The sequence below is a fragment of the Stigmatopora nigra genome, chromosome 22 (genome assembly GCF_051989575.1).
Source record: "Stigmatopora nigra isolate UIUO_SnigA chromosome 22, RoL_Snig_1.1, whole genome shotgun sequence".
NCBI lineage: Eukaryota > Metazoa > Chordata > Actinopteri > Syngnathiformes > Syngnathidae > Stigmatopora > Stigmatopora nigra.
In genome coordinates, this window is record NC_135529.1 from 7,838,546 (window position 1) to 7,863,538 (window position 24,993).

Genomic DNA, 24,993 nt, shown 5'->3' on the forward strand with positions numbered 1-24,993 from the left:
AGCAAAGGTTAAAAGTGATTGTTATTTTTTTTTAACTTGATAGTACTTGTTAGCTCATTAATCAAATCATTCTGGATGTGGGAAAAAAAACTTCTTGAAGGACTTATGATGCTCAGTGTAGATGATATTGAAAAAAAATATGATTCTACTCTGCACAAATTGTACATCAAATCCTGTGCAGACAACCATGGTGAACCCCAGGGCACCCTGTCCTGGAGGAAGGAATAATTCAACATTTCACATAAAGTCAGACTCTACACACCTTGCTAAAAGTCCATTTTTCCACTGCTTTGGGATTTCCTTTGTGCATAATTTACATTTCGCTGCTGTATGCGTAAACGTCCCCCAACCTGTCCTTTTTATGAAGATAAATAGAGTCTGACATTAGGTGTCATGAGGGTTTGTCTTATTACCTGAGACGTACATCCTCCTGGGCTTTTCAACCTCAGCGATACACTATTTAAAAAAGATTTTATATAATGTTACTATAGAGTTACTTTGAAGGTTATCTGTGTTTGTCATTTAGATAATGAAGTTGTTTATTTGAAAACCAAAAACATCTGTGCCCATGACATCTATTATGACAGTGATTTGTAAATAAGCTGACATGAGGCAATCATCTTGTTCATGATTGTAAATCACCACATTTTCATTTAATGGTTAAACTATCAACTATTAAATGTGTTCAGATTCATTTTCAAAATGTGCTGGCTTTACTATAACTATCTTGGAAGACATGGTGTCATTAAAAATCTGATTAATAAACACTTGTAAAGCATAAGGAGATGGACAATCAGTCACACTCATACCAAATGGCAATTTAGAGAGTCCAATCAGCCTACCATGCATGTTTTTGGAATGTGGGAGATCACCAAAATAATCAGAGAATACCCACACAAACCCAATGTGAAAATGCAAACTCCATACAGATGGACCACCTGGGATTTGAACCCAAGACCCCAGAGCTGTTATGCCAACATGCTTACCACTCAACGACCAGGCAATTGGATGATATCCTGGCTTTTAAATTTGATCAAAAATATGTATACCGGTGTGCTACTTCTATTTCTACTTGATGATCTATGTTGCATTTAACATTTGTTACATGTCAGTTTAATGCCAAAACCAAACCAGTCTTTTAACCAAATAAGGTCAAATGTGTCAATATCGTGATGTAAAATGACTCATATCGTGATATCCCAAATCATACAACACTACGGATGGTTTTGTGAGCGCAATACCCAGTGCCACAAACAAAAATAATAATTTACAAGGGGCAGAAAAATCTTATGGTGGTACCACAGGGGGCAGTAGGAGGCAGGTTATAAATGTACGTGATCTGATTTTCTCCCGTGTGCGTGCGCGTGTGTGCGCGTGCATTTGTGTGTGCGCATGTGTGTGTGTGTGAGAGAGAGAGGAAGACGTAGCATGACAGCTCAGAAATGAAGGAGCAGTGGGAAGAACTCCTCACATGAAGGAGACCATAGTCCGCATCCCCATTGAAACGTGCGTAAAATACGCATAGCTTTTTTTAAACGCACCCTGCAAAAAGATGTCACCCTCTCCATTGCACACTACTTCAACCTTGCATACTTTTACTCGGATGCCAAACTTCTGCACCAGACTAAATTAGAATACTAGTTTTAAAAAAAAATGGACCCGATATTTGACAACGCCGACGAAGTCAACGCTGCCCACAACACGAGCAACCAGACGGGCTACGGGAACCAGTTTGTGCAGCCCCCCTGGAGAATCTTCCTTTGGGCTGTCGCCTACTGTTGCATCGTGGTCGTGTCGGTGGTTGGCAACGTGACGGTGGTTTGGATCATCGTGGCGCACAAACGTATGAGAACGGTCACCAACTATTTCCTGCTCAATTTGGCGTTGGCTGAAGCTTCCATGAGCGTCTTCAATACGGTTATCAACTTCATCTACGCGGTACACAACGACTGGTACTTCGGATTGATCTACTGCCGATTCCACAACTTCTTGCCAATTGCGGCCGTTTTTGCCAGCATTTATTCCATGACTGCCATCGCCCTGGACAGGTAAATGGCGACCATTCATTTTGCCTTTTGTGGACTTTTATGGACTTGATCATATCTCGTTGTGACTTTTTTCAACCCTAAAAAAGCCAGAACAGGTTAATTAAAAAGAAAAAAATCTACATACACAATATTAAAATAGCAATATGTCATTTTTTAAAGTTTAAACCTCATAGGTTCTTTATCCAGATTGCTATTTCTCCATTAACCAAACGATTCATTCATTTTCTGAACCACTTATCCTCACAAGGGTCGCAAGGGGTGCTGGAGCCAGACACCTTGAATCGGTGGCCAGCCGATCAAAAGGTACAATGAGACAAACAACCATTCATAAACATACCTAAGCGCAATTTAGAGTTTTTCTCCATTTTTTTCACATTATCTACACATACGTGAATCAAAGTGGCGGCCCGGGGGCCAAATCTGGCCCACCGCATCATTTATCTGCGGCCAGAGAAAGTAAATCATGAGTGTCGACTTTCTGTTTTAGGACCAAATTAAAATGAAGCGTATACATATATTAAATTTCCTGACAACCTTAATCTACAGCATCTTCAAGACCAAAAATGAGTGTCGCAGTGTGATATTATATTCACATGATAAAAAAAAAGTCTTCAACACTATTCCCAACAGCTGGCCTGGTCTCTGTAGTGGAAACATTATACTCTACTATACTGTTATCTCTGTCAGGAGCATTGACTGAATACTATTTATTTCCGATACAGGTACAATAACTCAGGGTTACATTTTACCTTTGCGACCATGGGCTGACGATGAATAACATTGCTTATTTGCCAAGGGAAATAAAGTCTCTCGGTAACTGTAAACTTTGATGTTGTTATGAGCTAAATGAGAAGGCTGTTTGTTTGTTATTCGCTCATATCTTAGAATAACATACGACATCAAGCGTAGTACGTAAATCATTGAAAATATCATCCTTGCCTCCTGACTTTATTGTCTTTTTCTATTTCGTACCCTTCTACCTCTTTATCCTCTGTGTGTTTTTCCCAGAAGGATCATGATACATTATCATAAAATGATATTCTGGCGCCTGACATCTCTGCACATCACATCTCTTTTTTTCCAAAGATGAATCTTCCTGTTGAAATTATTCCACCTGCCTCACTCTAATGGCATAAATAAAGTGCATTGTTTGAAACCTGACAGTACTTCTGAATACTAAAAGCATGATTGTAATTAAAGGGGTCTTATATTACTATGATATTGTCTAAATGTGTAAGGCTGACATTCACACACTATTAAATTTTATTTGTCTATGATTACAAGTCTGAATGGTACTATCAATACCTTTTTAATTACATTCCAGTACTTGTAATGGATCTTGAATAGATAGCCTTGACTGGTCGCGTGAGGTAATTTGATTTCCTTAAAAAAAGGGCATTAGTGCATCAGTCTAAATCTATTAGAGTCAATGTCAAACACTTGGATATGTTGACACAGCTGCCTTGAAGCCATGTCACCTCAAAGTAAATCAAAATCAGGCCAATTAACAGCTCGTTTTAATTGTAAACACAGTTCTGAAGAGATTGTAGTAAGAAAAAAGCATGGAAACTGGTCAATGCATGTTTCTATCGTTGAAAAAATGTTAATTGTACAGCACATTTGTTTATATTTGACCAATTTTGATGTTGTATGTTTACAACTTGATGACAGATTAAAAACTGGGATTAAGAACGATAAATGTTTAGTCCACGTGTGTCAAAATGGCGGCCCGGGGGCCAAATCTGGCCCGCCGAATCATTTTGTGTGGCCCGGGAAAGAAAATCATGAGTGCTGACTTTCTGTTTTAGGATCAAATTAAAATGAAGAGTATAGATGTATATTAAATTTCCTGTCTGACACCCTTGAATTAGTCGATTCATCAAATATTGACAATTCTGACGATTGCGTCTGATTGTTTTTTATTGAAAGTGGAAAGTGGCTGCAACTCACAGTGGTATCGTAGACTAAATTTTACCTAGATTATTATTCTGCCCAGACATCTTCCCGACATGCAACAGGAGAACGATTTTATAAGAGGATTTTATCCCCAAAAATGTACGAAAAGTTTTACAGTGAATAGCTGAAGACCGGTCTCGAAAAATACCACCACTCAATTCCAAATGTAGAATTATTCGCATAAAAGCAGGAGGAGTGGGGAGAGGTTAGTGAAATTGATTTCGCAGCCTAGTGCAGGAGGGTCTGCTAGTGATTGATGAGCTCAGAAAAAGACGGATCGTATAAAAAATATATATGCTCGAAGTGTCTCATGACAATGTCACGTACAGACTCAGCCATATTCTTGATGGGAATTTCACATTACCTGCTGTAAAAGACACCAAAATCCTGCCAAAAAAGGCCAATAAAGCAGTGAAAACTCATGCTTGATCAAATTGCTGCAAATTTAATTTGTGGAAATAAGAGAAAAAGGAAACTGTGAGGCATTAGGTCGAAGTCTGTGCTGGATTTATTTAGTGGATTGCCTTTTAATCACAGCACACTGGAGGAATTCAGGATGGCAGCTTCATGGTGTTTATATTGAACCACTGTTGTGCCATTGTGGGTTAGGTGAACAACTTTGTTAATTGAATGCGGATATTGGCTTCACTATCAAGCTGACCACACTTGACAATCTTGTGAAAAATGTGAAACCATTTTCTATTTTTGTATCATTGATTAATAAGTAAAATAATAATACATGTAAATAATAAATATAACAATAAAAATAAATAATATATATTTTTAAATCAAGATATAAATAAGTACATTTTCTAATATTGCATTATTGAGGAATACGTATAATCAATATAAATAATACCTATAATAATAAAAAATAAATAATTAATACTTTTTTAAAGAATGTAAAAATATATAGATGATAAATAAATAAATGATTAATATTTTTACATAATGCAAAAATATATATAAATAAATAATAATAAGTGTTTCATCAGAAAAAGTCTAATTCGTTTCTATCTGATTTCGTCTTTTAGTAATAGTCAGTTAAATTTAAGGTTTTCAGCCAAATCAGATACTTTCACTGAAAAAATAGCTCTTTTTATGAACCACAAATGTTTCCATCACCGAGACTCGAACACAGACAAGGACAAGCTTAATCGTAGAATAGCTTGTAAACCAGTAAGAGCGGCGCTCGGTCAGCTTTTGTACAAATGTCGTGGATCAATGCTGCTCGCCGAGGTCAGCCCTCTGCCAGCTGTGCATTTCATTGTGACATCCACAACCCCAACAAAGAAAAGTCCCATGGCTTCCAGAGCTGTTTGAAGTCAGCACTAAGTCAATTTCTCTTTTCCATTTTTTTATACCCTCCTGCAAGATTTCAAAGGATTCAAATCTCTGAAGCAATTAATGTGAAAGGCTAATTAGCCTAATCTTTGGGTCATTAGCAGGATTAAGTTTTCAATTAGACCTCAATGGTTATTCTGAAGGAAAAAAAACTAAAAACACACATTTTCCTAAAGCAATAATGTGAATGCAGTTAATAACCTTCAATTAAAGTATACTGTATTATTTTCTTAAATAATGTGCTGTCTTCCAACAATAAAGCGACACAGTCAGCAAGGATAATAAAATCTCATATTACGTTATAATGTATCATTAGACACAATGAATCATATGTACCGGACAGCCTCATTTATTTTGGTTCCACCAAAGGGCAATCGATTATTCCAACAAAAGTGTTTCAAATGAATTTGTTTTACTAAGAGGCATAGCACTAATCATGTACCAGGTTTTTTCATTTAAGTGGTTGTCTTCTGACTAGGAAATATGATTATGATACACACAATTATTTATCAATGGGTAAGGTTAATTGTCTTGCTTCATATATTTTATGTGGGATTTTTTGTGATCTTTGATATGAAAAATGGTTGGTTTATAAAAGAAATGTTGCTTTGCTTTGTTAGTCAACACCCAAACTATTCAGTGTCATCTTGTCATCTTTTAGTATGATTGCTGTGTAGTTATATTTACCTCACACAGGAGATGATGTGTGTATGTACAAAGAAGAGCTGACTTGTCATAGGAGAACCTAATAATAAAAGGTGATAACATTAATAATATGAACACAGCTACAGTGACTGATGGATGACAAGGAACTGAAAGTCACTAGATGTTTTTTTTGCTTAAGAATCAAACACTTTTACTTTTTTAGCCGTGTTTCAATGCCATTTCTAAACTTCTCAGCAACAAATATCAATATTTCCTGGGAGGACGCTGTGACTAGTCTTGGCTAACATTGTAAAATTTGTCGGAGGAGTCGATAGCGGACAATATTTATAATTGCGTGAACTCTTTGCCCTTGAATTACCAACCAAGCAACACCAGATGGATTGTTTTAATACTGGAGGTCAAGGATTCCTCTATAAATCTCGGCAATGACATTGTTTGGATAACTTAAAAATAGGAACATTGGCCAAATGTTGTTCGCCTCCTTTCGTAAAGACCTATCGGATCATCGAAGAGACGTAAGAATATTACATTACACAGTTAGTGTAAATATTGAATCCTTGGAGGTTTTGTGAACAGCGTCGCAACAAGTGAGGTTTTCGGTCGCCATATTTGTTTCCATATTCTGTCTATCTTGTTGTTAATTTCTCTTCATTTTAACGGCAACAAAGTAATGTGTTAAGCTTCTTAAAATGGCTCTGGATTTTCACTAATCCATGTGCTTTCCAAGGTTGGTGACCCACATAATCCGTAAACATTCTATTTTGTCTAACTTTTACTTTTTACGTGGCCATTTGATGCTTGCCACATCCAAAGTAATCGAGTGCAACTCACAATAAATGGAAGGAATATCAGAAAAACTGCAATACATGCCACAACATATTCTCCTGTTTGGCACATTTTGAGAGGCAAAATTTCAACCATACATGAATGAGCTTTTAAGATATTTTATTAGTCCATTTAAAACTTTCTAAATTTTCCGATGTTGCTTCAAAATGTGATTCACCCAATAAAATGAACACCTTTTCTGCCAGGCGACACGGATCCTGGTTCAAATCCAAGTCGCTCCATCAATGTGGAGTTTGCATGTTCTACTCTGGCCTGCGTGGCTTTTCTCTGGGTACTCCAGTTATTTCCCACATTCCAAAAACATGTATGTCTAAATCAGCTGGAATAGGTTCTGGCACCCCCTGCGATCCTTGTAAGGATAAAGTTGTCCCGAAAATGAACATTTTCTGCCCATTTCTATACAACACAATATCTTATTTGTTATTCAGCAATAAACCTTAAGCAAGAATGACTTTTTAAAAATGTATTTTTCAATTTTTTTTATCCATGGCAGGTACATGGCCATCATCCATCCATTGCAGCAGCGCATGTCATCCACGGAGACCAAAGTCGTGGTCGGAGTGATCTGGATCCTGGCTCTACTTTTGGCATTTCCTCAGTACTACTACTCCAACATAGACCAGCTCCCCGGCCGCGTGGTCTGCTACATCGACTGGCCCGAATACACAATCTGCGATTTCGATAAAATGTGAGTCTTTGTGCAAGTATTTGGCATGAAGTGTTTATTATTTCGAAAGCAGCGTGAATAACGTCAACTGTTATTATAAACTTGTCAGGTTAACCAAATAATTTAGTGACAATCTTGGTTGGTTAGTGCCCTATTTCCCTAGATATCATATATTTCCACAGGTTGCTACAAATAGAACCAAGTGTTGTCCTGTCACAGCCGGTGAAATATTTAAGGCCGAGAATGTGTGTCTTTTGCCGAAAAGATAAAACTAATAAATCTGACATTGCTCTGAAAAGCACACCGGTTGCATCTTACCTTGTCACCATGATCAATGTTCTGATGGAGAGAAGGGGAAATGTGTAATCACGCTGTGTGACTGACGAACCTCTGTAGGTTATCACTGAAATACATGATAGATGCCGCAATCTAGGAAGTGATTCAAGTTGTACCGCCCCTGTAACCTTTCTGTTTCTTTCATTTGTATTTCTCTAATCTGCTGTTCTCAGCATTCCCAGGTTGCGGCCACTTTCCACACAAATAAATTTTAAAAGAGAACGTACAGGGAGCCAATGATGTGCAAACAGTAGTATTTTCCTCTTCACAGTTCTGTCTATGGAGTGTTTTATAAGATTATTCGATAGCTTTATGTCTGAGGTGTGTTCAGAATCTATTTGTCCTGACATGAAAGTCCCAAACGGGTTCGGGCTTGCAACCTTATTGATCGTATTCAATATTTAGGACACAAAAACGTCTCGTGTGCAGGGAAAGATTATTTCTATCGAGGAAAGATTCTAAGAAATGGCAAGTAGTCAAATATTGGAGTAAAATTACAGTAATCCCTCAAATATCGCGGCTTCTCTACATCGCTTTTTTAAAATTAAATGTTGATTTTGTAAGTTCATAAATATGTAAAAATACACGCTGAAACTCGTAAGTGGAAGCCACTCCCCTGTTCTCAGCTTGCCACTAGAACTCAACACTGAAGTGAAAAAAAATAATTGTATTTATTTATGGGGTGACCCTACTTTGCGGTTTTTCGTTTATGGCGGCCATGTCTGGTCTAAATTAACCGCAATATTCGAGGGATTACTGTAATATAAAAACAAGAATATCTTACATAAAAGGGGAAACTGGGTTTATGATAGCAAAATGGGCTGCATTTTCATATGTATGGCCATTACCTCTGTGTTGGAGCGTTTTCTATTTTCTTCAAAATCCCTTTGTTAAATGAACCCAGTAGAATGAACTCCATCCAAAACAAGCCAGAGGGGACTATAGAGCATGCTTGTGCACTTTAGCACATGACACTAAATTGTCCCTTGTTGAATTGCTGGTTGCTTTAAAGTGGTTGCTTGGCCTGTTTGGATATCCCCTTGCTGCTGACTAACAATTTTACTCACTTAGGAAAAGATTTATAAGAACAAAGTGAATCAATGCAATGTTAAAGAAAGCCAGAAAAGCAGCATACTTAGTTACTGTTAACTAAATGGTGGACAATGTATTGAAATCTTAGCTTTAAGTCCTTCATTTCTATGAATTCTCACCATTAATTTAGGTTTTCTACAATACTATCAGGAAGCCAGCAGAGATCCTGTTTTTTAAATGTTTTTGTTCCCTTGATTTTAAAGCAACTGCCTCTCTTTCAAATTCAAACACCTCCTAATTATGCAAACTGATACAATCACATTCATGTTTGAATAACCATATTAGCATATTAACCATGCATATAAATGTGTCCCCACATCACTTAATGTTAACATAATAACTGGGCCAACTGGGAAGTAGTATCCATACAGGAAAAACTGGAATAAAATGTGTTTTCCAAGGATACTTTTCCATATTCCAAAAATGTAATTTTCCAGTGGTTACGGGTATGCACTGACCAGGTTTTTATTGATTCCGCTTGTGTGATAGTAAGGGCAAATAGTGCATTTTTTTGCTGTTATGAAGAATCATCCATCAGTCAAAGTAGGGGATGTGCTGAGCCTCCCTGAAGGAGACCACTGTCTTTTTCTTTGTACAAGGTCATATCTCACTTCAAGTAATCTCAGTTCAAAATAGAGTACTGATTTTCCTCAAATGGGTGCTTTTCTCTCTTTCTATTCGCTCTGCTGGTTTAACATCAGTAATTATTTCGTTTTACAGTCAAGACTTACAAATCAGAACCTCTTATGAGATCGTCATAATGACACAGGAGGGAAAAAAATGGAGGATTGAACAATTTTCCTTACACTTAGACACAAGTGTTTTTGGTAAGGTATTATAACATGGAGAATATTTACTTTGAAAGCTTTTTCAACATTATTGAAAAAAGAAATCAGGAAAACCTGTCGGTTTGTAGAAAGAAAAGCACAATAGTGACATTTTCTTCTTGCTAGAAACCCGTCATTGAACTAGATTAGTGTTTACCCATCCGTCTTTCTCACAAAGTTAGAAAAAATTGGCCTCCTGGAAGAAAAACAGCATACAAAATAGATGGATAGTTTAGTGTGCCGCTTAACCACATTTTCATTTTAAAATAAAACATTCACATCAGAGACTCAATGGTCTTTTTTAAGGTCGAAAACCTAAGCCGTTTCTTCCATAAATTCACACTCCTTTTTTTTGGTTAAACAAAATGCTAATTCAATTGCTATTTCCCAAATTATTTTGCAATGTATGCACAGTGTACCTTGACTATATAGTATGTCTGCGTGCATGGAGATTTTCACCCTGATGAAAGCCACAGGGAATTTCAGAGGATTTAACATAATTGTACTTAATAGCCACGGAAATGGCCTGTGAGGCTCTTCTGCAACATTTACTGAGGCAAAAACAGGTCATGGTTCTTTATATACGCTTTCTCAACATGTTGATACAAACATTTTTACAATATTTGAAGGATTTTTAATACTGTACTGTTTTTGCATCGATAAAATTCAGACAGATTTACATGCAAACGTGGCACAATCACACGTCTATTATTTCCCGACATGACCATGATAAATGACATGTATCTACGTATAATGAATTATGCACAGAAAATGCTAATCGGTGTCGCTGTCACATTTGATTATATCGTTAAGGCTTTAAAATCACTGGACAGTTACTTGAAGAAAGGTTAATATCATACCTCAATTTTAATGACAGTGTAAAACTGCATTTTAAGAAGATTGAAGTAAAAGTGTGGGTAAATTCTGGCAAGCAAAAACAAACCAACAAAGGACAGCCTAACTGATTTTGGATTGAATATCATTATACAAGTATAATGATATTGAAAGCTTCAAAACAAAGTGCACAGATAACAACAACATACAGATAAATAAATAAAATTAAATAATAAATATATAACAAATAAATAAATAAGTAGTCAACGTAATAAGTAGTCAAAAAACAACATGTAGCTTCAAAATATATATATTTTTTGACAAATGATGCCTTATCCATACCTTAAATAATAGTTTTGGTTACCTTTGTTTCTAAATGAGGGTTTTCCATTCAAAATGTTAACAAACTAAAAGTGTACCCTAAATTAAATCTGTTTTTCTTTTATTTTGTAGCAAATCTCCCTCCTGTTTGCGACACTCTCAAAAGCAAATTCTCGCGTTTCTGCAACCTTCAATCACACCCATTCTAGCGAACTTTTTTTTTTACGATGTTCATTTTACTTTCCACATAAGGCCAAGCTTAATGAGTCACCCTTCTGACCTCTTCCACTTCAAGCTGGGTGGCATTCTTATAAACAGTAGACGCCAACCAGTATGCTGCAATGATGAATTAATATCTGATATATCCTTGCTCATTGAAAATTGCCTGTGTTCCTTCCACAGGTATTATGTTTGCGTGGCCATCCTGATCTACTTCCTTCCTCTGTTGGTGATGGGTTGTGCTTATCTAGTGGTGGGACTAACCTTGTGGGCCAGCGAAATCCCAGGAGACTCTTCTGATCGTTACAAAGAGCAACTGAATGCCAAACGCAAGGTAAACTCATTTATTCCATTTAAATGAGTGTTTTCCTTCAGTTGGTTTTCTCTGTTCAAATGGATTGGACGCCCATTGCCATCAATGGCGTTGAAGGAGACAAACATCCTCGTAATTGTCATAATTATTTAGACATAAGGTATATTTCTTAAGTGACGGTACTTGATGAACTTAGCGGAATAATACACTGTGTTGTATCATATAATATTTATTTCTAACCTCGCTGCGCTTGCAATTTGTGTTGTAATTAATTGATAAAGTTGTTCTTCCCGTGCATATTAGATGTGGTACTTAAGTTGACATCTTGCTTTTCTTCTGGTTGATATCCACACGGTTTAAATATTTAATGAAAAGATGCATTATAATGAATTTATTCATTTATTGAATCACAACATAGACACATTGTGAAATATAGATGAAGACAGGTGCAGGCAATTTCAAATCGAATTGCGGAAATAGATGAGAATAATTCATTCATTCATTTTCTGCACCGCTTGACCTCACCAGGGTTTATATTAAGATTAGAATTTGATTTTTTTTTTAAATGCACACAATACCAATTTTGGATGGATTTTGGTGAGAAAGAACAAGACGGTGGTTAATCTGTGTTGCAGGTGGTGAAAATGATGATTGTGGTGGTGTGTACTTTTGCCATTTGCTGGCTTCCCTACCATGTCTACTTCCTGCTATACCAGTTCTTTCCTGACTGGTTTGAGAAAACATATATCCAACAGGTCTACTTGGGCATCATGTGGTTGGCCATGAGTTCCACCATGTACAACCCCATCATCTACTGTTGTCTGAATGACAGGTAAGCAGGTCAACTTAAAACTCATCCCTAATTTTAGGCAGTCTATGAGAGTATATTCTGAAAAAAATAATTAAGGTGATCTTCACTACTATAGTCTAGTTACGTCATTTTTGTCAAAAGTTTACCCGACTAGGTCCATTATATTGCACTTTGTACAAATATTTTCATCATTAGCAAAATTAATGTGTCTAATATAACTTGACTGCACACTGGATGTATTTTTCACATGTTAAATTTACATTTAATTGATATTTCATTGTCAGTCTTGGAGTCTATTCAGCTATGTTGTTACCAGGTTATCAGCCAATGAGAGTAATTAATTGTAATTAAATCCAGTCAAAGATGTCTTAATTTTTGATCAGGCCTGTAATTCAATGAATGCCTCTTTTTTCCTGCTCGAACAAAAAAAATAGACGGTAATTTTGATGACCCTACACAGACATGAGCATGAATTTACAGTAAAAGGTTCAAGTGACATAATCGTAATGTTTCTGCAAATGACAATGTAACATAATTTTTATGTTCCTGCAAGTGACAACGTTCAGAATGAACTCTTTATTTCATGTTTAATTTAAAACAATCGAGGCGACAGTTTGACTTGGGTCTGAACATAGTGTGTGAATATCTTTATCTCTTTTCTCCCTTGGTTTTATGACGTTAAGCTTCGTTTCCATGGTATTTTATATTCTTCGGGCTGAATTTTGAAGACCCAGCTTTCTTCTTTGAAGCCATAATATGCTAAAAGGACAGCAAAAAAAAGGCAAATGTATTCATTAAATCGGAAGTCCAGGACATCGTAACCTGAGGACATTCCTGCATTAAATTTGTGTCTGGTGTGTAATTTCAAATGTTATCATGGATTGCTTTGGAGTTGAGCTGTTGCAAATGTTGTAAATTGGCCGTGTTAAACAAGTAACCCCGTTTGAACTGCAGTGCTAATCAAAACAAAAGCACTTACCTTACCTAAGCACAGATGAATTAAAGTGTGACTGACAATCCGTTGTCATAAACAACATCCTTGCCAGGATTAAATATCTTTAAAGTTATGCAAGTCTTTAAATGTTCGCTTTGAAAAAGTGTCATCACATTTCTAATTTGTCATTTATATGATCGAAAAAGGAATTATTTGTCAGGTTTATTTTTTTCTGTACAAGAATTGTGTGTCACTTATATTGCTTCACTTGACATGTTTAAAGACTGAATATTTCGACTTGGCTCAATGTATCACATGCCAAAATTGAACATTTAAGGTAAAATATAAGAAAACTTCTGGAATATTTGTGTTTTGCTTGAAAAAAAACAGTCTTTTTAGGCTAAAAAAGACCAGTTGGCTGACACTTTCTGATTGAGTTTCGCACCATGGCAAAAACCGTGAAGCCTTTCACGTGGATTTTGTTTGATTACAAACAACACATGGTGTTGGTAGATACAATCAATTCTCTAACATTGCCTTTCTTCCACCTGTTAATTGCTTGCCCTGTCCAAAAAAAGGTGATTTTTTTCACAGTCAGTCTGTTGTTTTGTCATTTGAAATGTGAGCTTTTGAGCCAAGGTTCAGTTTTTCTTCTTAAGACAATAAATAACTTCTATAATTAAAAACAAATGGCACCAAAGCTGGAAGATTGCAGTAACAAAAGAGACACAAGACACACAAGACAATGTAGACCTAGTTAAAAGGATTACCAGGGACGCCATTCCTCTGTCAAGAATTTCGGAGACTGCTTCTGTAAAACTCTTGAAATTTAAATATATTCTATTTAAATTATGTCTACGTTCTCATCAGGTTCCGTGCCGGTTTCAGACGAGCTTTCCGCTGCTGCCCATGTGTCTCGCAAAGCACTTACGAAGGCCTGGAACTCAAGTCTACTCGCTTCTTTCAAACTCAGACCAGCATGTTCAAGGCAAGCCGGATGGAGTCCACTTTGTCAACCGTAGCCCAGGTGGGAGATGAAATGGAACAGTCCAAAGCCAAAGCTAAAGTCGGTCTGGGGCCTGTTGGAGCAGGTAACACAGCGGGAACACAACATTTTTCAATGGAGCCCACTTCAAATGGTCCTTCGTCCCGAAACGTCTGCAAAACCACGTCTGAAGCGTCGGCTTTCTTCTCGCATATGGAACTCCAAGAACAGACATTGTTGAATTCAAACACATTTTTGGTTAGTCAGGATGGAATGTGAGAGAACAGCTGGCAAAACAAACATCATTTGCCTTGAATGTGCGAGTAACTGTGAACAAAGCAGCGTGTCATCGCTGTGAATTCTTGTTTACCGAGTATTCTCATGTAAAGGACTTGTGCTATTCGTCGTTAGTGTTCCGTCCAGTGCCGAAAAAGGAAGGATGAACATAAGATTTCATTCCACTTCAAAGCTGCAGATTTGAGCAGACGCAGTGCCTCGATTTTTCACAGTTTCTGCTTGTCACGTATTGAGAAGGGAACGATGATGACACGTTCTCGACCCCATTTGCTTCATGACTTGACACAGTCTATTTTGGCCATAAAATAGGAGACCGGCATGCCGAATTTCACAAAGCAAATCAGCCAACCGGGAACAATCCAGCTCAGTATCGTGAAGAAGAAAAATGTTCATTTCAGCTCGCTGATCAGATTGCAATTGTCCCCAAACTGGAATTTCCATGTTCTCACTTCAAAAATGAGTGCTTGTCTTTTAGGTTCAAGAGACCTCCAAGAGCCCCCACTGAATGTTCTGCAGAGCTGCCAACCTCTGTCGACCCCATTTCAGCAGTAAAATTGTTCCATTTCTGGAGTTTATCCGGAGTGAATGCAATTCACGCAAAAACGATATACGCTGAAGTTGCACATTACCAAATTTAAATTCCAGTAAATTCCAGTTTACAGTGCAGTTGAATCAAGATGGCGGAAGCTGTAGCCTTGGTGTGAATTTCCAGGCATTTCAATTGGAAATTTGGTACTTTCCCAGAAAATGGTTGACCATTTTTGGGAATTTCCAGAGTTTAGTGAACTAGAACGGAGTAGGCTTTGTATTTCCGGGTAAACTTCTGAAATTCCGGAGTAGTTGGCAGCTCTGGTTCTGCCAATGACATGCCTCACTATCATTCATGGTCATGTTTCACCAGGTTGAAGTTTGATTTGGAAGAGGTCCCCTCTAGTTAGACAAGGCGAACCTGGAGCGCAAAGAACAAACATCAAGCTTAGTCTCAATAAGTAAACTTTTATTCTGATTGAAAACAGCACAGTTTAACGGCCAACAGTATTTATTTTATTTCCTGTTAATGAATCGCATGTTTTTCTTCTTTCCGACTGTGTTCTCTATTGTTTTTTCTCCTTTGAGCCCCATCCAGCCTTCAAGGTAATATCAGTCCAGGCCCTCGCTAGATAAATGTGGCATTATGAACATTTCTACATGCGTCTTTTTTCTATTTGAGGATATAATGTACAGCGATGCGCCACGCTGCTTAGCTTAATGACTGTAAAAGGACAACGGAAGCAGTAAGGCAGCTCGCTCTGCTGGAGTCCGGGAAAAGGACAGTTAGATGACGTGGGTTGCAGAATCCCACCAGGATAATTTTGCATCTTGTCGGTTTGAGTACACATGAGTATTTGTGTGAAATGACAAGCTATGTACCTTGCTCATGCAAATTTATTACGCTAAATATATACAAGAGGTTTTGTGGTTTCGCTCCTCTTGACCGTTTATGTATACAAACAAGCGCCATAGTAGCCAGAAATTCAATCCATCCAGTTTTAGTTTAGTTGGAAAAAGTCCATTAGGCTGAGAGACAATATTTAGGCATCATTTGCAAAGCTGATTTGGCAGCAAGCCTGGTCAGTACCAGACGAGTCCAAAAACAGGGATAGGGGAAAACAAGAGCGTAACGGGTGTTGCTATTGGAATGATCTGATTAGACTCTGAATCCAAAACTCCCCCTTGATACCTTCTTTGCTGAGGATTTGGATTATGAGTTGATTTGCCTGTTGGTTGCTAAGCAGATTGCGGAACCAAGTGGCGGCTCATTAAATTGAAGATCGTTGTTGAAAGTGGAGGATTTTTATTCAACCTCAATCAGTTCTCTTTAAATGAAAAGGAGTAAATTGTAAGGTTTGAACTTCCAAATTATATAATAACCCAAATTTTTCAGTAGGAATGTGGGATTTTGTGAACTTTAATATTTTTGATCCTCTTTGCAGTGCCATTTTTGGCCATCAATCTTACATAATGCTCATTAAATAATGAAAACACTTTGTATGGTTCTGATTGTAACTCTTCTTAAAAATTCATGTCAATATTACTTCAAAAAAACAAAATTCCCAATATTTTAAGAATATTTGAAATCCAGATAGCTTTTTTTTAAAAACTAGCTTTTGCAGTTGTTGTTTTTTCTGCAGTGCAAATATAAAATACTCATATGGTTAAATTTTGTTATTCATTTTGTTTACCCAGTGATAATGCTGAATGTTTCTAATAGCTGTAAAAGTCAAAAACATTACTCAACAATCGTTATTTCAAAGTGGCATTTGGACGCGAACACACCCAACCAAACTAAGTTGTCGGTGCACATTAGACCTAATTCGATTTACTGCAATTCCATCATTTATAGCAGTGTAACCACTGAGAAAACACTGCAAATGAAAGAATAAAAAACATATTTCATAGTTCACAAAAGCCATTTCTTATCTGCAGCCTTGTCAACCCACCGAGAAAAGCACAATTGAATCCGCCATGCGTTCTCCTGCTGTCGCATGCGCGGGTCAAGTGATACAGGTGAAGATGCTAGAGATTGAATGAATGTTTAATCAACTTTGTCCACGGGTGCAGTCTAAATGAGCCTCCGTGCACACGCTGTCGATTAAGGCTGTTGTTTATTGTGGAGAGGCGCCAAGCAGGCTACACTGCAGGGTGTGTGCTCTCATCAGTGTCGTATCTGCATGGCTTTCTATCCATCCCTTGACATCCAATTAAGCTAATTAATCCTGAGAAGACACGTGTAGAGAGACTGTAAACATACACGGGGACTTTTCCGCACTCTACATGGTGTGTGTGTGTGCGCACTTCAATGTAACCAATGTGTAGTATTTCAATCTGGAATAATAAGGGGGAAAATTCCAAAAAGTAAGTGTGCAAATGCTGTCTGCAAGTGAGTGATTTTTTTTTTCAATTTGAAGAATTGATCCTTGCTCCCATCAGCTGTCAGGCTCTTTAACAAAAAAAATGGCTGAATGTTAAGATCAACCGTATGTATACATGTACGTACATCTGTGTATGTATGTAAATGCATATTTCTACATGTACATCTGTGTATGTATGTAAATGCATATTTCTACATGTACATCTGTGTATGTGTGTATATGCATAGTTATACATATATATGCATATATATATATGCATATATATATATGCATATATATATATGCATATATATATATATATATATATATATATATATATATATATATATATATATATATATATATATATATATATATATATATATATATATATATATATATATATATATATATATATATATATATATATATATATATATATATATATATATATATATATAAAACACATTTATTTTTAGGTATTTATTTATTTATTAACTTATTTATTACCTATTTATTTATGTCTAAAATGTCTTTTTCTGTGTCTGTATTCTCACCCTCTTGCTACTGTGACAGTGAAATTATTTAATCTAATCTGAGAAAGCAATGTACAGATGCAGGCAAAGAGTAAAGTCAAGGGTTGTGAAAACACTCCAATTATCGCTTGTTACACCCATTTATTTCGGGATTCACATTTCGAAATGTGAAAAGTTGCTCACGTTGTGTTAAGTAACATTGATATTTGAACTAGAGAAAATTATGTATTGCAGTGAATCATTGGTATTGACTGGAACATCGACATAATATCTATATGAATACTTGGGAATAGATATTTTCTATTATTTTGACTTTACATTTAGCCCATTTGCGACAAGCTCCAATTGAATCTTATTTTGAAATCCTAGATTTCCAAGCTGCAAGTTTACACTTTTTAACCAAATCATGCCTCTTGTGCTGATTCTTTAGAAGAATGTATAGTATACATGTGAACGTGCGGTAAATGTCAAACCTTGCTGAGTAAAGATAGTATGCTTTTTCGACACTGCATGTTGACAAAATTCGCCGTGACTCTGTAACTGTACATTGTGTCTTCTGTGTATTGCAGCTTTTTTACCATCAAAGCAGTTTAGCAAGTTATTAAAAAAGTTTCATTCTTTTGTCATTAGCTTTCTGCTAAGCCAGACTTGTTGTGCTCATGAATTTAAATATTATGTCAACCCTCTGTACGATCACTAATTTAAAATGTGTTTTGCATCTATTCTCGTCTTTGCTCTTATCTGCCGTTTACTGTGCAGTAACTGTATTAGATATTTGTTGCCAAAATACCGCAGGATAAATGTATTACTGTACTGAACTAATTTGAAATGAAGTGATTACAGTTTTCATTCGGTGATCTGATTTGTCTTTGCATTGCTTTATTTGACAAACTTTTATCTAAATTCAATGTACTGTATGAACAGAACAAAAAGCTACTAAAATGTGGATGAAGAAAACCAATACAGTGTATGATGATGTTGCACTTAGAGAGTGGAGGAGGTTTCAATCCTTCATGTTGCTTCACAGTATAGTACTAATGTCTATTATTTCATGTCTCTGTGATCCGGAGTGAGGTTGTAATCACATAGTAGACAGTAGCCACCGACCCCTGCTTCTTTATAACAATGCCAGTCACACAAACATGGTTTTTAGACCACCAGAGGGGGAGGTCTCATGATCTCACTCACTTTATTCTTCTTGTTCTGCTTGCTGAGGATACTCACAAAAATTGTACCAATCAGAAATTTGGTAGCGAAGGGAAATCTTTTTTAAAACCCAGTATTAATGATGAAAAATGAAATTTGGGAATAGAGTTGTTATGCGGGAATGAACACCCACAGAACTTTGAGAAGTATAAGGAGTTAACAGGTGATTTATAATACAGGGTTACTAGAATAGATATATAATAGGAATGGTTATGCATTGACAGTTTTTGTCCCAGTTTTTTGTCACCTGCCAGACTTTATATCATCTGTTAATGTTTGCAGAAAGATGAGCTTGTGATGAGTTAGAAAAGGGAGTCAGTCATATAGTATGTGCATTTATATCTAATACTTTACCTTGGAAATTTCTCATTTGAAGCAGTCCACAAAATGTGAAGCCAGAAAGAGTAGCAAAAGATTGAAATCCTCTCAGTATGAGGATGAAACCCTCAGGCTTGCTTGAATGCTGCATAGATAAAGTCCTAAGTGGATATGTTCACCCCTAGGAATGGATTATTTCATTTTATCGGTAGATTATTATTGTGATCATTTTAGAATTATTCATGAGAATACACAATAACATGTTAAGCAGAATTTAATGGCAGTGCTTGCAGTCGGGCATATGATACTTTAATAGCAGTGGTACTATATAATATGGACTTGGTCTTTAAAAAAAAAACAGGTCTGACTCAATCTCAAAGTCTATATTTTCCTAGATCCGGCGAAACCAATCGCTCCATTTTTCATTGTGAAGGACAAAGTGCAACAATAGAAACAACTTGTTTGAGTGTGAAAACTCTACTGACAGAGTTTTCGACATTGATTTGTGTAGCGTGCCGAGTCATGACTATTAAGTTAGAGGATTCCCCTGGAGAAATGGGGGAGAACTAATAGAGGACAGCGCTAAATGTCAGCAAGACAAACGGCCATGCACTCAGGGGCACTCCTGAATCCGTTATTAATATGGTGGGAGCACAAATACTGACCACTTTAAACATAAAGTCTATCCAAAATAAACCCCTGTTATTATCAGTTTACTGTGAAATGATGGTTGGAGAACCAACACGACACATCCATAGAACTGGCCTCATTTGTATGCCTATGTCCTGTAATATTTCATATTATTTTTTAAATAATGAGACAAAAAAGTTATTCAAAATGATTGGACCCCACCATCTTTAGATTTTAGATTAGATTAGATAACTTTATTCATCCCGTATTTGTTAAATTTAACTGTCGCAGTAGCAAGTGGGTGAGAATACAGACACAGTAAAAGACATTTTAGACATAAATAAATAGGTAATACATATGTTAATAAATAAATGTACAAGATAATCTAATGGTTGGATTAACCATTCTCGCTCACATACGATGTAGATCACGTGAGGTTTTATACAATTTGATTATGTAAATCTCTTCTTTGAGTTTGTGTGTGTGTGTTTGTGTGTGTGTGTGTTTGTGTGTGTGTTTAATGTGGTTGAGGTAAACATGTGTAAATAACAATGGATGTTAAAAAAGCTATTAAAAGATCACCTTGTGTGGCACATATTCTTGTCACATCTCTTTTGAAAGACACTGCTCACAAGTAGTAAGGGGGTACTTACAAGTTATTATCTCATCAATCAATTCCATTAACCACAGGCCCGAGTACATCACTTTCCCAATTGAAATTCTCCTCCTTAAGGTCTGTGTTAATTGAAATCCTGCTTGGAATTAGGAATTTATAAAAATTTAAAATCCCTTTTAGATATGTTTAATCGTAGTATTTTAAATAAGCATTCTGTATCTATTCTAATGGGTATGATCTATGCATATATGTAGTATATCTTTGAGTAGCCTCATTCTGGAGCAGAATGGTGCTATCACTGTAGTAATCTATCATTTCCTGCTTTATTGCTTCAGCAACTCACTTGGACGACCGACGGTGGAAACTGGCTAGTCGCCTCTATCATTAAACACACCAATATATTTTTGCAACAACTGAGGGTGATTAAAACAAAACAAATGAGGGTCATTGAGTACTGGAAGATTGCATGCTGAAAGGGTCAAACAGCTTTAGGTGACTTTTAACAATTCACATTTAATAGCCATAGTTAGTGAGGATGAGATATAGATTTTTTTTAAAATGGTCTTCTCAGCTCAAAAATGATGTTTACAGATGGTAACTTTTAATTGAGTTGTTCATTTGAATGTCCTTCTTAATGTCTTAGCTGGTGTTTCAGACATTTATGTTCATTTTTGCTGTTAACATATGAACCCATTTATAATAATGTTGATTTAAGGATTTTTTTCTCACGGCACATTATGACGTCCATTTTAATGGCTCCCCAATATATCACTGCTGTGTTTTTTGATCAGTGCTTCTTAATATTTGAGGTCTTGGCCAGCTGCAAGCAAATCACTAGTGTAGGAGCTGTAAATTTAATGTTTTGCCGCTGTGCTCCCTAAAAAAATGATCTATAGCTCTTACTTCCTTACCTTCTGCTATTCCTTCTATTAATATAGTACTTACAAACAATGATAATGAGGTTCTCTCTAACAACATGACTATAACACGTCACAATCAATTAAGACATTGGCTGCCATTGACGTCAGGTGAATTGAACATTCATCCAAAATTCAATTGGTGGTTTGCTTGCCACAAAAATACAAAACACTGTTTAAATTCAATAGCTTGAGGGACAGTCAATGAAAACGTAATGAGAAAATAAATCATATGTTTGTAAAAGAGCCTTCTGCACATCCGGCTGTTAAATATTTTACTCCTGCTCTAATTTCTAGTTTACTCGTCAAAGATGTTTTCGATTTGGTGTTAGTGCACTGACTCGGATTGTTCATCAATACTTTGATACACAATGTCAATTCATAGTATGTGGAGTTCACGTATTATCCCCGAGCTTGCATGGTTGAACACTCTAAATTGCCCTTAAATATGAGTGTGAGCATGAATGGTTGTCTGCCTCCTTGTGCCATGCCATTGGCTGCCCACCATTTCAATGACACCATAGCCCGGGCTCTAAAAATACTACCTGAACAAGTGCGGGCTTTTTGGTTTACAACATTGCCTCCAAACATGGCAGGTCACATTGGGACAGGTCACACACCATTAAACTCACGCCTAAATAGACCTTGAGGCCAGAACGCGCCGTTGTTTTCATCTTCTCTCCAGCACCAAATGAAAAGCACCTTGCCGTGACAAATGAAAACAATTTCTATGTTTAGGAATATAAATATGCCATTAAGCATTTACGACAAAGTCTGATAGTTAGTACAGTTGTACCTCAACTTACGAAATTAATTGGTTCCAAAACTTTTTTCGTGACTTGAAAATTCCGTAAGTAGAAGTGTACTTTATATGTAAATTGTCTTAACTGTCAACTAAACTCTTTAAAATTGGTCAAAATTTTTAATGAAACCTGAAGAAACACACAAAAAATAGAGAAATAATGTTGTGTGCATAGTGTGTGTGTGATACATTGCATTTGTAGTATTTAATCACTTGATGTCAACTGTAATACCTTAATGCATTTATTATAGTTCTTTTTTTTTGTTTTTTTACGTGTACCCAATATTTTTGCATTGGAACCCATAAACCGCAGGGGAGCCCAACACTAAGCACCTTACCTGCACTATATTTTATTTTAAGTATCTTAGTGAAAGCCCAAATCAGGGTCATAAAGTTGGACAAGCATAATCACACTCGCAGTGGGACAACTGGTACATAAAGTTTTCTTTTTCTAATAGCCATGAATAATCAAAATGGACCAATTCTCTTCCCAGTGAGCTTTATATTTCATATAGCCATTGCGAGCAAAATAAGTGTTATTAGTTGGTACAAGCAGTGACTTTTATAGAGCTTTATTCTGAGAGAGGAGAGAAGGCTGGCTTGATGGATTATGGTTTGGTTTTTCGCAAAGCCCTCTAAATGTCAAAGCGCTTGACTGGAATGGAGAATAACTTCATCAACAAAACCCCTAAGAAGAGCAAATTGTCAAAAAAATAATTAAAGGTAAGGCCAGTAAGAGAAATGAGATGGATCAACAATTCATTATTTTCCACTTGAGGCTCTATTTCACTGTTTTTCAGAAGCGATGGTCCTGAAAGCAAAGCGCTAATAGAAAACCTAAGAAGAAATCATTTAACCAACCCCCAAATTAATTTTATCTACTAAATCCAGTTCATTAATTAAGTGTTTCATGAGCAAATGAGGGCAGGTAAAACATGTAAATTGTTCATGAATACTCAATTAATGTTGTAAATGGAGTCTAGTTGTGTATCGTGTTTGTCTGATGTTGTTTACGATGTGATGCGATTAGCTGGATTTGGAGATTTGTAGAAAATTTGGCGTCAAATTTATTCCTGTCTAGACATGACTATGAAAAGTATACACTGTTTACAGTAGCATTTATTTCAATGTATCTTGTCAAGCCACATTACAAGCACACACTACCAAATGAGTGCCGATTGGAAATGATGTCTGCTTAACAGGTGCTGTTTATACAACGTTGTAAAAATGAAAAGGCAATACGCACTCATCCTTCCTTTTTCGGAGATACCCGGAACGTGATGGTGCTGGAAAAATAACCACACCGTTTTTTTCTTCCAAAAAAAAAGACAGAACAGAAAAACTCAGGGTGGGGGGAAAAATAGAGGGGAATGAAAAGCAGCAGGTCTTTTTGGAATAAATCTCTTTTTCAGAGCTCCTTTACAGGCATAGACAAATACCAAAGTGGGAAATGGACATTGTCAAAGTTAACAAATCAGTGTATGTTAAGTTAACTCACAGTGTATGTTAAGTTAACTCACAGTGTATGTTAAGTTAACTCACAGTGTATGTTAAGTTAACTCACAGTGTATGTTAAGTTAACTCACAGTGTATGTTAAGTTAAATCACAGTGTATGTTAAGTTAACTCACAGTGTATGTGAAGTTAACGTTCAGTATATGTTAAGTTAACTTTCAGTGTATGCTAAGTTAACTTGATGACTCATTGCACGTGTACAGTTAGACAGTGAGTCATATTTAAACTCAGGGGGGCTTCTTCTAGTTTATTCTACTAATCGACGCAATGTGAGATTTGAATCGAAACCTGTAGTCTTTTTGTCGATTTTTGGTTTTTTTTTTTTTTTTTTTTTTTACCCGACAGGAACACATTACTAGGCATCTCAGTCCTTGGGGGCGTTAATAATTTAGACATTTATAGTTTATGACCTGAATAGGATTAGAACATGTCCCTATGGTGGTAGGCTGCACATAAAATATGCTGTAATTTTTTTTATTCTTTACGTATCAACGTCATTATATCCAAGACATAACTATAGCTTTACATCTTTTCCCAGATATTGGCCTGTGACTGTCATTATTATTATTTCAATCTTTTCTGGCACTATGAAACACATGTTGTATTATAACATACAATCCTTTCAAAATGTTATAGTCAAAAAGAAAGAAAGATTAAAGCATCTCTAGACGTAGTATCTCATCCCTGTCACCAGCGGTTTCCTTATCTTAGCTCACAGGTTAGCGTAGAGCCGTATGCACCCATCAAAAGACCCAAACGTGGCTCCCGAGCCATAGGTTCCCTACCTCTGGGCTAAACAATGCAACAAGGGCACGTAATGGATTCCAACAGTGCATCTGGAGTACCAATGAGGTAAGGTCGTTTGAAAACAAGGCGTCTGTCCACCAAGGTTGTAAATGAAATGAAAATGATTTTGCAGCTTTTTGGAAAATCATCAATGATTTTGCACTAAACAGCAGATGAAGGAATCCGATCAATATTTGGAATTCTGCCACCTGTTTCATGGGTATGAGCCATCTGTATTCATGGCATCACTGGGGCGTTAAGATGGAGGTGAATTAGTACAC

The 24,993-nt window shown here is 36.5% G+C and overlaps 1 protein-coding gene across 1 annotated transcript; it reads left to right on the forward strand.

The window, feature by feature from the left end:
* Positions 1–1,372: 1,372 nt before the first annotated feature.
* tacr1a (tachykinin receptor 1a) lies at positions 1,373–17,525 on the forward strand. The gene is made up of 5 exons (XM_077745066.1): positions 1,373–2,048; positions 7,354–7,548; positions 11,340–11,490; positions 12,105–12,301; positions 14,085–17,525. Exons 1-5 carry the CDS (start codon positions 1,654–1,656, stop codon positions 14,476–14,478), a joined length of 1,332 nt encoding a protein of 443 aa, XP_077601192.1. The 5' UTR covers positions 1,373–1,653; the 3' UTR covers positions 14,479–17,525.
* Positions 17,526–24,993: the final 7,468 nt, after the last annotated feature.